General features: G+C 37.9%; 1 protein-coding gene across 6 annotated transcripts in view; it reads right to left on the bottom strand.

Annotated features, from left to right (window-relative positions):
• LOC135220511 (serine-rich adhesin for platelets-like) overlaps positions 1-14,142 on the bottom strand; it is a 297,079-nt gene extending 282,937 nt beyond the window's left edge. For all 6 annotated transcript variants that reach the window (XR_010315717.1, XR_010315719.1, XR_010315718.1 and 3 more), the window contains exon 1: positions 13,880-14,142. Coding sequence is in view for 3 of the 6 variants with exons in the window: in XM_064257662.1 (XP_064113732.1) it covers positions 13,880-13,993 (114 nt within the window). In the remaining 3 variants the exon portion in view is untranslated. The remainder of the gene's footprint in view (positions 1-13,879) is intronic.
• Positions 14,143-14,564: the final 422 nt, after the last annotated feature.

The raw sequence follows: 14,564 nt of genomic DNA, 5'->3' as shown, positions 1-14,564 counted from the left end.
TAAAGAATTCTCCTAAAGATCTTCCAGGCTGCATATATGAAATTCCTTACAAAAAGTGTGATAAAATCTATTACGGACAGACCAGTAAATCTCTTTCACAAAGTCTCAAACAGCCCCAATATTTTGTGAGAACTGGGCAAATATTGAATGCATTATTCGTACATATGAGAGATTTAGACCATCCTATTAACTGGAGTCAAGCAAGAGCCTTAATCCCATGTAATGACACAGTTAAAAGGAATATCATTGAATCTTGTTTCATCAAGTCAAATAATGGAGATGTTCTAAATTTAAGTCTTGGTTTATTTAAACTTCATGCCTTCATAATGAAAAAAATTGTAGATATATATAAACAACAAAATTAATACATTCAGTTTTTGCATGTTTTGGACTGTACGGATACTTGTAGTTTCTATTAGGGTTAAATCTAATGTTTAGGTTTGTGACTGTGTGATATCTGATAATCCTGGATTATCTCTAAGTTTTACCCTTTTGACAATTAACCATCTGGTATTCTTGATCTTGTTGTTTACCTGATTACTTTCTCTCCAACTGTATTTCATTCGTTCCCTGACAATGCCTTAGTAAAGACGAAAGCGCTTGGATTTCTGACTATCATTTTTCTGTGGTATTCGCTTACATATAGTATATATATATATATATATATATATAAATGGTTTTTTGCCACGAAGGAAAAATGAACAAGCGCGATAGCGAGTACTTTCGGTCCGAATAGGACCGAAAGTACTCGGGGTATCGCGCTTTTCCATTTTTTCCTTCGTGGCAAAAAACCTTTATTTATACATAGCATCACGTTTTATATATACTTCGTGATCAAGTTATTCATATATATATATATATATATATATATATATATATATATATATATATTAGGATCGTATATACATACATACATATGCATAAAAACCCTTTTGTCCAACTATTAATTTTCAATTAACAATAACCGTAACTCAGAAAAAGGCAGAACTGACGATGTTGTACAAGCCTTTGAAAATGGAACTTTTCCCGTAGGAAAGGTGGAACATACATCCTGCCTTTGTGAACTCTCTCCAGAGAGAGATTGATAGTTTCTAGCCCTGTGATTGGCTTATCAACAGCCAATCAGGAGCGTCGTAAGGGACAAGCCTAGACTTCAGATGCACGGTTGATGTGAATCCACTATATAGTCAAATGATATTCTCCTTGAAATTTAACACATTTTTATCCGTTTCATAATTTATAATTTTTCCCCTTTTTAATAGGTGAGATCTCTCCTTCTCTTACTTCCAGACAAGCACCGTATTCCTTGGAAGCTAGAATTTCAAGTCAGTGGCCCCTTTGAATAGGGTTCATTTACTGAATAATAATAATAATATAATAGAAAAAGAAACTCACAAAATCACTGTGTAACGTGTTTACTTCTAAGTATTTACATTTGATTTTACTCCACACTCGAGTACTTTCAGGCCCTATCTGTGGCCCAGCAGTCTTCTGGCTGGGCCTTGACCCAGGCTCACAACCCAAACATCTCTTGAAAATGGACCACAGACAGGGCCTGAAAGTACTCGAGTGTGGAGTAAAATCAAATGTAAATACTTAGAAGTAACACGTTACACAGTGATTTTGTGGGTTTCTTTTTCAATCTTCGGAGAAAACTGAAAGAAGTTTTTGTTTGGTTAATAATAATAATAATAATAATAATAATAATAATAATAATAATAATAATAATAATACTGGAAGTAAACCCTCTTTTGAAACATGTTTTTATTAAAAGTAATAATTGCTGCCTCAGCTGCGTTGATTTCACAACTGCTCTTCTCTATTTTTCTAATTATTTTCTCATTGTTGCTTAAACTGGTGAGCAACGCACCGAAGGTTGGCATGTCTCGAATTGGTAATTGTCAAAAGTCGATTTTTATAAGATTAACGCAGCTGAGACAGCAATTACTTTCAATAAAATAATAGTGATAATAATAATAATTGATATATTTACGGCAGTTCATTGCTACGACCATTTTTTCCATCAGTTCTTTGGATGTGACAAGAAAAGAGATCAGATGCTATTTTCATTCCTGAAACCAAATCATTTCGTATATCGACTCAGAGCTGTCCGTGGTGACATTCGAGTGGAACTCGTGGGCATTCAAGACTTGGAATCCAGAATACTATTCTTTTTGAAAAACTTAAGATTGCTCAACTCGGTGATACTCAACTCAAAACCAAGGTTGGTGAATTTTTAATTTTAAAAAAATCAAAGAAATGAAAAAATCAGTGATTTATTTGCTTTTTTATCTATTTGATTTTTTATTTATTTTTTTATTTGTTAGATGTTTTTTCGAACTTTTTTTTCTAAAAATGTATTTTAATGACAGAATTACGATTGATTTATCTTTTAGGTTTCCAGTTCTGGCCTAAAGTATGTATTAGTAATTTTTTTTATATCAAAATAAATAGACGCAGCACAGTTATGCTTAACTTTTTATGAACCTCCAACCATATTTCTAAATTTGTTTGCTTTCATATAAAACAAAATAAAAAAATAATGAATTTTTTTCATGAAAAAATCAATGATTTAATCACCTGATTAAATCAATTTCATTTAATTGCTCGATTAAATCAGTCTGATTTCATCATTGCCAACCCAACTCAGAAATAACATTAGTTGCTTTAATTATTGCATGGATCAATCAACCTAATTTTGGCACTGTTATTGTTATTTCACTACTATGGCGAGTAACGCCAGATATCTTACATAAGTCAGTCAAGAATGCATTGTGACTTATAAAAAACTGCTCATAAATAATAATACATATATGGACTATATAAATTATATATATATATATATATATATATCTATTATATAATAAAATATATATACCTATATAGGTATATTATATTATATATATATATATATATATATATATATATATATAAACTGAATCACGGAAATTTGGAACGTGACGAATATATAAAGGCACAAGCCACGAGGGAAGGTGAAACAAGGAGTAGCACCACTTGGAAGGCCTTTTGATTCTAGCCCTTTACTGTAAAGCTTAGTAAAGGACGAAGAGTCGAAAGGCCTTACAGCGGTACTCCACTGTTTCACTTTACTCTCCTTAGTGGGGTTTTGTCTCTTTATAAATATAAATATAAATATAAATAAATAAATAATAAATTAATATAATATATTATATATATATATATATATATATATATATATATGATATATAAATTCATAACAGCCACCCATTCCCAGCACAATGGCTGGACTGACCATAAAGTCCTTCCTCCCTAGCACTGCTATAGTTTCCTAGGCTAAGGGAGATTATTTGTGCTTCACGAAGTAATTTCCTGAAAGAGGAAGTGAGAAAAAAAAAAAATCTTCCTCTGAAATGAAAGAGTGTGTTGCTAAAATGAAATGCAGTCATTCAAGTTAAAATTCCAAATAAATCAGATATTAGTACAACAACCCAAGAAGGCTGTCCAAGAACCATATTTTGGAATGAATCGAAAGTCGAGAAACAAAAATGGGTTTTCTTTATAAATAGAAATCTTAACCAATAAGTATCGGTTTGGAAACGAGAATCACAAGGCATAACTTTAAAAAACAAAAACTGGTTTCCTTTACATATAGAAATCTTAACCAATAATAATGGATTTGTAAACAACAACCACAAGGCATAACTTAAAAATTTAGCTGTGGTATTTCTATCTTAATATCCTGGGACCCCAAGAATCTATATTGTGTGCAAGACAGCAGCGTATACCAAAGATTTAAAGGATTAATTTTAGTTCTTTTAAAATTTACAAGGCGCGAAAAATTAGTTACTATGCATAACTTCCTTTCAATTTTAGGTGATTTCGAACAAAGTATGTTTTAATATTCTACATTCCTAGGATATTTTGCCAAACTAAACAAAGTTAAATCTTTCATTCTGGAGTCATTTAACTGTACGTTACTGCTACTATTACACCTACTTAAAATAAAAATATATACGCTATATTTTCTTTGAAATTACAATTTTTCTGTACTGTTTAACATGCACATTATTTATTCCATACATTTTCATTCTAATAAATAAAACAAATATCCTATCCTAAAATTCCTGTATCTTCAACTCAAAGCAAAACAACTTTTTCAGACCTCTTTGGGTTTTCTTTACAGCACCCTCATCCTACCTTTTTTTTCCTTTATTTCTTTTTATATCATGGCGAAACAGAGCTTTTGGTTTACTTTAAATTCATATAACCATCCCATGAGCTCTCTCTCTCTCTTAATGATTGGCATTCACCGAAGACGTAGACGAACCATCTGCACGAAGGTGAAACCATCAAGCTACCGACCTTTTTGGAAGCCAAGTATCATAATCAAGAGGAGTGGACGCTGCCTACGAAGGCCTATTACAAATATCCTGCCTATACAGTCACTGAAATGTGACCGAACTAGTCTCAGTTGTGGCTGTGAACAGCTGTAAACTGTTCTCTGACAATCTCGGAGCCACACAACTCTAGACCGTGGCTCTACGTCATGTGCTCGGAGCGACATGGACGGACAAGCTTTTCCTCGCGTAACGGTCGAATTCAGACAGCCGTTACGTTAGGTCCGCTCACAAGAATAATCTTTAGGGGGAACTAGTGGCTTACAGACATGAATTGACAGAAGAATCTACCGTCGTATACAGTAATGACCCTAAAAACGTGAGGGGCCAGGCGGCGAAAAGGAAAAAAAACTCACACACACAAAGTATGAGGTTCTCTCAAAACTGCTCAGCGAACAAAGAAAATACCGCGTTCACATCTCACTGAACTTTGATACCAGGCATACCTCCTTAATGTTAAACCGAATTAGGGAGAGAAAAACTAGAATAAGTCGAGGCAGAAGAAAAATAAAAAATGGTACTTTGTAAGGTCTCCGAAAAGGTGAAAAGTCTGGCATACAGTACTACAGTTGTGACGGATGCTTCACGCCTCTCGTTATCAAACACAAGAAACTTGGTTTCCCAGAAGAATGTACGAAAAACATGAGGTATGCAGCGTCTGACAAACACACACACACACACACACAGAGAGAGAGAGAGAGAGAGAGAGAGAGAGAGAGAGAGAGAGAGAGAGACTTGCATGTTTCACTAAATGTTTCAAGAGTTAGTGAGACGAACTATAGCTTCGGCTATCTGGAAAATGAATGATCTGCAATATCTTTTTTACAAAATCTCAAATTATGAGACACACACACACACACAAACTAGATATATACACTTGACTTGATAGGGGTGAAAGTTAGTCCACCGAAATATAGTCCTTAGGTTTAAACCAGTGTGTTTTATTAGGCCTTTTATACTTGAGACGTATCATGTTTTAACAGAAGATTTTATTTACATATACATACACACACACATTTAGGTGTTGTATATGTTGTATCTAAGCACCAGAGCAGCATCTAGCCAGCAAACGTTATAACAATAATAGGCTAATATAAAAAAAAAACCCTCTGATCACTAATACAAAACAAGGAATAATCCCGAATCTCTGAAAAACGGGCAACCAGAAAATTCAAATGTACCTTTCAATCAATAACGACATAACCACACACAAAGCATTCAGTGAACACACGGAAGGCAAAGTTCTAGGAACAGTGTTGTCATGGCAACCTCCCTTGGAACAGAAGAGGAGAGTATCAATGTACCCCTTGTAGACTTGTAGCAGTAGTACACCTCGAGCGTTATAAATGCAATGTCACTATGGCAAATGAACGGCCGTGGTTGTGCTGTTACAGTCCAAATAAGACAAAAGTCTCTCTCTCTCTCTCACACACACACACACACTGCTTTGTCGAGGGGCAAATTTCCAGAATCACTGACCAGAATCTTTGCATGTTCTCCAAACAGAGGATCTCGGAAATACAAGAGTTATTTACCATGATGGACCTGACACTACTGCCAAACTCTGGCGTGTCTGAACGAAAGAGACTTACTTATTCAGGCGCGCAACATTAAACTGATCTGGTCTGATGGATTCCCAGCTACAGGTTTTTTTTCTTTTCTTTTTTTCAGCGAACTCCCACAACGGTCTAGACTTGTGGCAAAGGTAGGAAAAATTTCGACTTGTCCTCAGGCTGGGATTTCCAACTTGACAACGGCAAACAACTTGAAGTTGCAACAAAGGATATGAGATCTTGTTAGTTATCAGATTCTTTGAGTCTAGGAAAGATAACTGGCTAGATGTAATTCAACAAATCCTGCGAAATATATCTAACACTGAATTCCATACGAAATTTATCATTAAGTAACAATATAAACAAACAAACACATACGCACACACATATATATGCCCATATAATCTTATAATATAAAATTTAATATATAAAACGCACATAAAAAAACCATATCAGTGATAAGGAAAAACCATAAATTCCCAATGGTAATTTTCTGGGAGTAGAACACTGATAAATTCCAGTAAAAAAAGGTGTGTGTGTGTGTGCGCGTGTGTGTCGGGAGGCGAATAATGTGGAAGACTCTAGGCATAATGCATAATATTTATATAAGATTTCGCATTTATCTACAGCTGTTAAAGAAACCATTAGTGGATTCGGCCTATTGTTTTCTGAAAGCCAGCCAACAATCTTACGCAATGCAATTTTACACTTGGAACTACTCAGCCGCAAATAACCGATAACCATCGAATTCACCGAACAATTAACTGCAACCTCCAAAGGAAATCATAGAAGACAAGTATTAAAAACAATAATCTTCCCCAAAAAATTCGAACCCAAGTCTTATTGGTTGGACGCATGCGTTACAGTGACCTCCACATTCAGCCGTGAATATACAGTATTTATACATGAAGATACAGTATATATACATGAAGTTACAGTAAATATACATAACAGTTCCAAACTGTTTTGCAAAGGACTGTAGGAAAACACAGAACATAAAGTAAAAGAACCAAGTGCTCTCCAGACGGTTTCCTCTAGACCTATAACAGCTGGTAGTTAAAGAGGGCGAGGCACCCCTCTCCTAAGGTGTTTATCCGATCTGTAGGGGAGAGTTAGTGGTGGTGGAGGAAGGTGTTAGCTTGGGGTTGGGGAGGGAGGACAGCGGGGGGTAGGGGGCGAAGCTGGCCGGGATCCATCTGATGTAATGGCTAACGGTATAGGTCAAGTTTTCGGCGAAGATCTGGTGCGATTCTTACTGTGAGCCGAGGGAGATCATGAGTGGTCAGTGGGTCAGATCATATACTCACTAGTACTACTATATGGCTTTGGTTAAAAAAATCCCTCTGGCTTGCGAAATGACAGCTGGAAGATTAGTAATTAGGCTGTGCGATTCCGAGCGGAATGTTCGCGGTTCTGAGTTGCTCAAAGAGGCAATTTTGAGCACTTTGGACTTTGATTTAGACCACAGTATCAAACGCGCACATAGGAACAAACAGAGCAGAACGCGAGAGCACTCACATGCGCATATAAACAAAATAAACACACACACATATATAATATATATGAAAGAGAGAAAGCTTTATGACCACTGAACTAAAAAAAAGGCATAGGAAAGGCAAAAGATCTTGCATGGCTGTTCTTTGAATTTACCCGTGACCATAATATTCGGTGATTGTTTTGTATCACTCAATTATTCCCATTATATAAATATACTTATATATACTATATATGTGTGTTTACATTGGGGAAATTAAGAGCCTAAGAGAGATGATATTGCCATCCCAATGGCATTCGATCCACGTTACGACCACACCAGTCACCTATCTATACCAAGTACACAATTAACTGTTTAGATCAACGGTGGTTGACGTCAATAACCATTAGCAGTTGTGATGCCAGATAATCTTTAATAAATCAATCAATCAAATCAACGGTGGTACCACAGTTTTAACCAAGACTGCCAAAATCCCGTTTAGAATAAATGGCTCCTCAACTCATGGGAATAAATGCAGCGCTTAAAGATAATGAAAGAAAAGTTGGTGTCCGTATCATGGTCAGCACAGGCTACGAGAAGCATCTTTCACCGAGCTAAACTGAAAAGCGAGATGTGCGTATATCTGCCTTTTCAAAATCTAATTCTAAACATACGGTAACCCAGTCGTACGGTGAACAGTGTATTGCCAAGAGGAGAGAAGTGTACATAGTACCTTGTTTGTCTCTAAGACCAAAGAGAATATTTTCATATCTTCATTAACATCTAATGGTATAGTTTCAATGAGGGTACCGCTATACACTATACAAACACCCTCATACACAAACTGAAAGCGGTGTTAGTAAGCATATTTCATTCACAAACACACCATATATACACCTGCAAGATTTCGTCAATTTGAAAATAAAGCAGCTCTAAAAAACATATAGGTCAGATGGAAGGATATAGTCGACTGAATACAGAATTTAGGCCAAAGGCCAAGCACTGGGACCTGTGAGGTCATTCAGCGCTGGAACGGACACTGACAGTAGAGGTTGGAAAGGTGTAACAGGAGGAAAACCTTAAAACAGTTGCACTGTGAACAGTAAGACGGGAGAAGGAGAATATGAAAAGATAACAGTACAAGTAACGAAAAAATGTTGCAGCTATAAGGGCCGAACGAACTCTGCAAAGAACCTACAGCAAAGCCTACAGTGTACCGCATGGGGTGCACCGACGGCACTACCCCGCTAAGAGGGAAGAGTCTAGCGAGAAATGATGGAATTCCTTTTGAAGATCAAGATGAAAGGGAGATTGAGATTAGACCGACACGTACGTCCTTCGTACAACCCATGGGAGAATAGTAGTAGTAGTAGTTGTTGTACCTGATAGTGTCAGCTGGTCTCCTGTGGGCACAGAATAGTTGAACTGTGAGAAGGGAGGTTGGAGATAAGTAGGGATCTGTGGATTAGTTCCCATCCAGGAAGGTCTGGTCTCCCAACTCTTTCGGTGCCCAACGGCCCCTTCCAGTGATACTATCGTGTGACATTATCCCCTCGGGTAGCCAACAGGGCATGTCAAGTAATGACAAGGGTTCACACGTGAATTTTTAGCACAAAAGTACAAATGCCCCTCAGCTTCGAATTTACCTCGAGAATAACTTGTATCCAAAGTTACGGCCTATGTCTGCTACATCAAATTGAGAGGATAAATTGTATAACCAAGTAGCGCCTCCCGTGAACCAACATTTAAAGATAAAAATCTAATGTAAATTGGAAAAGACGAACCACAATGAGAGAGAGAGAGAGAGAGAGAGAGAGAGAGAGAGAGAGAGAGAGAGAGAGAGAGAGAGAGAGAGAGAGAGAGCATGACTGGGCTACTGAGGGAGGTTAGGTGGTGAAAATGGAATTCTGCCAGGTTTTCCACGCCATTAATATAATATTTCTTTCGCGCCATCTGGTACCCGAAGAGTGACACAGCATAGGGCTCATCCGGCCTTTCATTCAAAGGCACAAAATAGACATACCTACACACTGTATAACTGTCTTAGGGTAAAATAAAAAACAACCCTGCAACCAGGAGCATTATACAGTCTACAAAACCCCCAAGCAACGAGTGTTCTGAACAGCGTTTAATGCTGTATGAGGCTCTCAGCCACGGCCTGTGTTGTTGTGGTGCCAGACGAACGATCATAGCTAACGTTAACCTTAAATAAAAATGAATACTACTAAGGCTAGAGGGCTGCAATTTGGTATTTTGATGACTGGTTGATCAGCATACCAATTTGCAGCCCTCTAGCCTCCGTAGTTTTTAAGATGTGAGGGCGGACAGACAAAGCCATCTCAACAGTTTTAATTTCCAGAAAACTAATAAATAGTCCACACATCCACGTTCTTACTCGAGATGGAAAAAAAAAAAAAATTCCCTTTCTTGCGTCTGAAAGCGCAATCTCCACCGAATACTTCAACACTAGGCCGAGTCCCACAGAAAACTGAATCAACCTATAATTCAACAACACAACAAATGAAGGGACACACTTACGGTACTGTTTTTGCCTCCCTCTCACAGGACAGGAAGCCATTCATTGTGGGACTAGCCAGTACCGATGATTGTGGTACTTGCCTCGGCGTGTGGATACTAAGGAACATGATCTTAAGCACCTATATGTATGTGTGAACGATAATGCTACTCTAACCATTACATACTTTGGTAGTATCAAGGAAACAAGAGATTTTACTTTCAGGTAATCTTGAAATGTAAGCTATTCCTTTTTTTTATTAGACATTCGGCAATCATTTGCATGGATAAGAAACACCACAAAATTAGTATACTAAACACGGCGAAAAGGGGATGTATCTATAGTTTCGCTTAGTATTATATATAGCCCCTGAGGGGGGGGGGGGGGTACAATGTTCCTGCGCGAATTGGTGATTGCAAAAATCCCCTGAAAACGTCAAGGGTCTCGTGACGTATATTTCTCACTCTTTCAACTAATTCACCACATTTCTCTGATTCAAAGTTGACTTACACATTTCACTTCATATATCCTAACTTTTATTACTGTCACGGACAATTCTGTGCTGCTCGTACTCCTTGCAGAGATCGTACCTACCTTTCTTTGTATGAGTCAGTTATACTCTTCTCTCGTCACACCTTATTTATTGCCGATTACTTTCAAATGCCCAATTAAATCAACTCCATGGCTTCAATTTACACTCAGGGCCTTAATTTTGTTAAAACCTCGCATTTGCACAATAAAATGGTTGTTAAGGAGAGTGAAATATGAACGGAGGTACAGTAAAAGGAATGACAGAGGTTGCAGGTAGGGACACTGCAAAGACCCTTCAGTAATGCCTACAGTGCACCAAATTAGGTGCACTGACGGCACTATCCCCCTACGGGATCTCATCATTCATGCCATCTACCCTTAACTCCATTCACGACCTCTTTTCTTAAGCTTTAAACCTATTCTCAAATAACTGTTTCATTACAAACCTTGATCAAGACACCCTCTTTGTAAACCCACTCAACTCACCCCCTTCAAGTACCTGTTTAAACAGGTTACGATCTCAATTAAAACCATACAACAAGACCTTTCCAGGCATAATTAGTAGCACAAGAAATTATATTCCATCATAATCATTTATCTCTAACCAATTTTCCCTTACAGAAAGAAATAACTATCCCCCTTTTACCTATTCCTTAGGAAGCCTTCCCTTGTCTAGACATATTTTAAATACCTGGTCAGCCTTTCAGTTAAATAATTATCACTGTCATACTGGTGACTCGCAGTAACCCAATCATCCCCTGGCACGTGTCCAAAGCCCTCTTTACATATGCTATGCAGTTATTCCCACAAGCTTTCTGCAATTATTTGAACCCCTCTCCTATGTGACAAAACGAAACGTCACTCTGTTTGGCCAGGAACCTCTCTATTTGAAACTAGTATCACAATATCTATTTGCTACATTTCTGTGGACCTACATACTCCTTGGGAATGACTTAGTGTACAAAAAGACGAGGACCTTACCAAGGACTTAAAATCCACAAAACAGTTCATAAAAGCTGAAAAGAAGGCACAGAAACTAATGGGATACATAAAAACACAGTTCAAATACAGAAACAAGGAAACAGGGCTGCAGTCTACCAATCAATAGTTAGACCTTGAATGTGCAACACAGTTTTGGTCACCAACACTAAGAAAGGACACACACTGACTAGAAGGGGTACATGCAAGAGCCACAAAGTTAATTCCATCCATCAGGCAAATAGGATAAACCGAAGAAGACTATAGAGCCTGAACATGTATGACTTAGAAACACGACGATTGCGAGGACAATTAATAGAAACATTCAAAATACTGAAAGGCATAACAAAGGTAGACAGTAACTTCTTCACATTAAACGAAAACCAGAGAGGAAATAAAGGATGAAAACTGGTACTGAAGAGATACAACACATCTCTGTGTAGGAACTTCTTTACATACAAGTTATATGGCACATGCAATAAACTGCCACCAGAAGTTGTAAACTGCAACTGTGTGGATTAGTTTAAAAGAAAGCTGGACAAAATCATTAGGACACTGTGAATGAATAGTAAAACCTGCTCCTTGAGATAAGTGACCACATGATGTCTCCTCGAATGGACTAAAATCTTTGAGACATTCTAATCCTTGTAACTCTGTAACTTCCTCTTCAGTATTAGAACAGTTTCGAAAGTTGTAACAGAATTCCGGAAAACCTTGCATAATTAAGCAATGCCACAGCCCCTACGATGCTCCTCAGTACTATTTCTGCCTGTGCCTACAGTAACCCTGTATATCTATAGGTCTAATCAATTCTCTCTCTAACTCACTTAATCTCTCCCTACTTTTACTCAACATCTTCCAATTGCCCAGCGCAATTATCTCTTCCGCACTGCAACTGCATTTAAATCAATATATCTCCTCTCTTGCATCACTGAACACCCCATTTCATTGTCTGTATAACCTTTTTATCACTCCCTCTCCCTCACGACTTAGTAAACCGTCCATGAATTCTATTATATACTAATGAACTTAACGCAAACTACATATTTCATCCATATTTCACCCCCAACAATGTCGTAACAGTGCCTATCTTCTTGGACTATGTAAGCAATAATTACACACACAGTATACATATATAGCTATATATATTTCTAAATATATATATATATATATATAGATATATATATATATATATACACATATATACATACCCACCTGTATATACAGAAAATTTGACAAGACTCGTTTACAGTTGATTACGATTCTACTGGTCTACAAGTGGTAACACCTTTGTTGCTCTGTTTTACCCTTTATCTACTAGTTATATACTAATATAGTAGATACAACGTTCCTTTCGATGAGACTAAGTACATATTACATACAAATTGAATACAATTACAACAGAGAGAGAGAGAGAGAGAGAGAGAGAGAGAGAGAGAGAGAGAGAGAGAGTCTTACTCAATGCAATAACCACCAACGACACCCCTGGCTGATGTGTCAAAAAAAAGAAAATTCTGCAAAACGAAAGCCAATGATTATCGCATTGTACTTTGTTAGGATTAGTACCGCACTCTCGTTGTGAGTCTCGTTTAAGCTTAACAACAGCATATGTATAGCTACACAGCCGTCCAATATAATGATAATAATTATAATAATACGAGTAACTGGGCAGACAAAATACAACTAGGTAGCTACAGTCAGTCGTTGTAATGTAACAATCCCCCTCTGGGAGTCTGGGCAGATTACGAGTTTCATCATACAAATGTTTGATTACAGTAGGCTAAAGTTCGCACAGTTGTCAATAAAAGCTCATGCCTATCATTGGCGAAAACAAAACAACAGCACTCAACAAAAGCGCCCACGTTAAGTACACCTCGTCGACGTCCTGAGCCAGATGCATTTATTAAGACAGACGAAGTCAAGGTCACACGAACCGATAGGGACGAAGCCTCGACTCTATGACTCCACCTGTACCAGTCTCACCTGTCCAAATCCTTGACAACTTGACCAACACCCCCATTTATTTACAAAGTCGCTTTAACTGCAGTGCGACACCGTCAAACTTGACGCTGTCGCCCAAAGTTGATACAACTTTGATTTCCCGACGTGGCAAAGTAACGCTTTACGAACTAAATACCTAGGGTGCAGTGTATAAGTTCTCACGTGTAATTTGACAATCACATCCCCCCCGTCCGAGTTAACCCCGTGGCTCAAACCAACCCCCGATTTGCATATATGGCCCACACGCTCTGGCAGGGAGAGAGAGAGAGAGAGAGCGAGCGCATTCCCTCGTTTTCCCAAAAGGATCCGTATGAATTCAAATGCTATATCCGTCAGCGAGGAAGTTCTCGCGTGTAGTATCGTTAATTGAAACTAAGAAACTAGATCAGGTATGCGACTGTGGGCAGGAGTGGGCATTCTATCTCTCTCTCTCTCCTCATGTTCTCACCTGAAACTGCTGTTCGTATAAATCATCTCCTCCGGTCCGTTTGGCCTCTAAGGTATCCACATGGTTAATGAAATTCTGAAGTACAGTTCTTAGAGGTAATTTTCTTTCCCTCATCCCATGGTATGGGTTGGGGCTATGAAAGCTAACCCCTTCACTACACACATAAGTGATCACATACACAACACAACCTTCCTTCACACAGGTCAAACACACACTAACCCACCCAGGCCGCCAGGCGGGATCTCTCTCTCCCTCTCTCTCTCTCTCTCAGACCACTCGGCGAGGAGCAACTGGTGGTGGGGCGCCATCTCTTAGGAAATATGTCCTCGCTGCGTCGGCGGCGGCGTTTTTAAAGAAAATGGGCTCAGGGGTGACTTCTCATTTTGAGACTTTAGCATTAAACTCTCTGCGCGGTCATTTTGACTTCATACTGAATGTAATTTCGTGTATTGTTTTGATTCTGGGCTTTACTATAGTAGATGTGATCTAACGTTATCTGATTCCCCCCCACAAAAAAATATGCGTTGTAAATGTCATTTTACTGTTAAAGCAGACATATTATTCTGTAAATTCTTTAAGTAATTATTTACAAAATTGAATATCTCAAAGATTACGACAAAATATTTCGTGTTCGTTTAACTTCGTTATAAGGGCAGAGGAAATTTACGAGCGCAAAATTCTGCCT

This window comes from Macrobrachium nipponense, chromosome 2, assembly GCF_015104395.2.
Source record: "Macrobrachium nipponense isolate FS-2020 chromosome 2, ASM1510439v2, whole genome shotgun sequence".
Lineage (NCBI taxonomy): Eukaryota > Metazoa > Arthropoda > Malacostraca > Decapoda > Palaemonidae > Macrobrachium > Macrobrachium nipponense.
The sequence above is the reverse complement of the archived record's forward strand: the minus strand, read 5'-3'. Positions and strand labels throughout refer to the sequence as shown.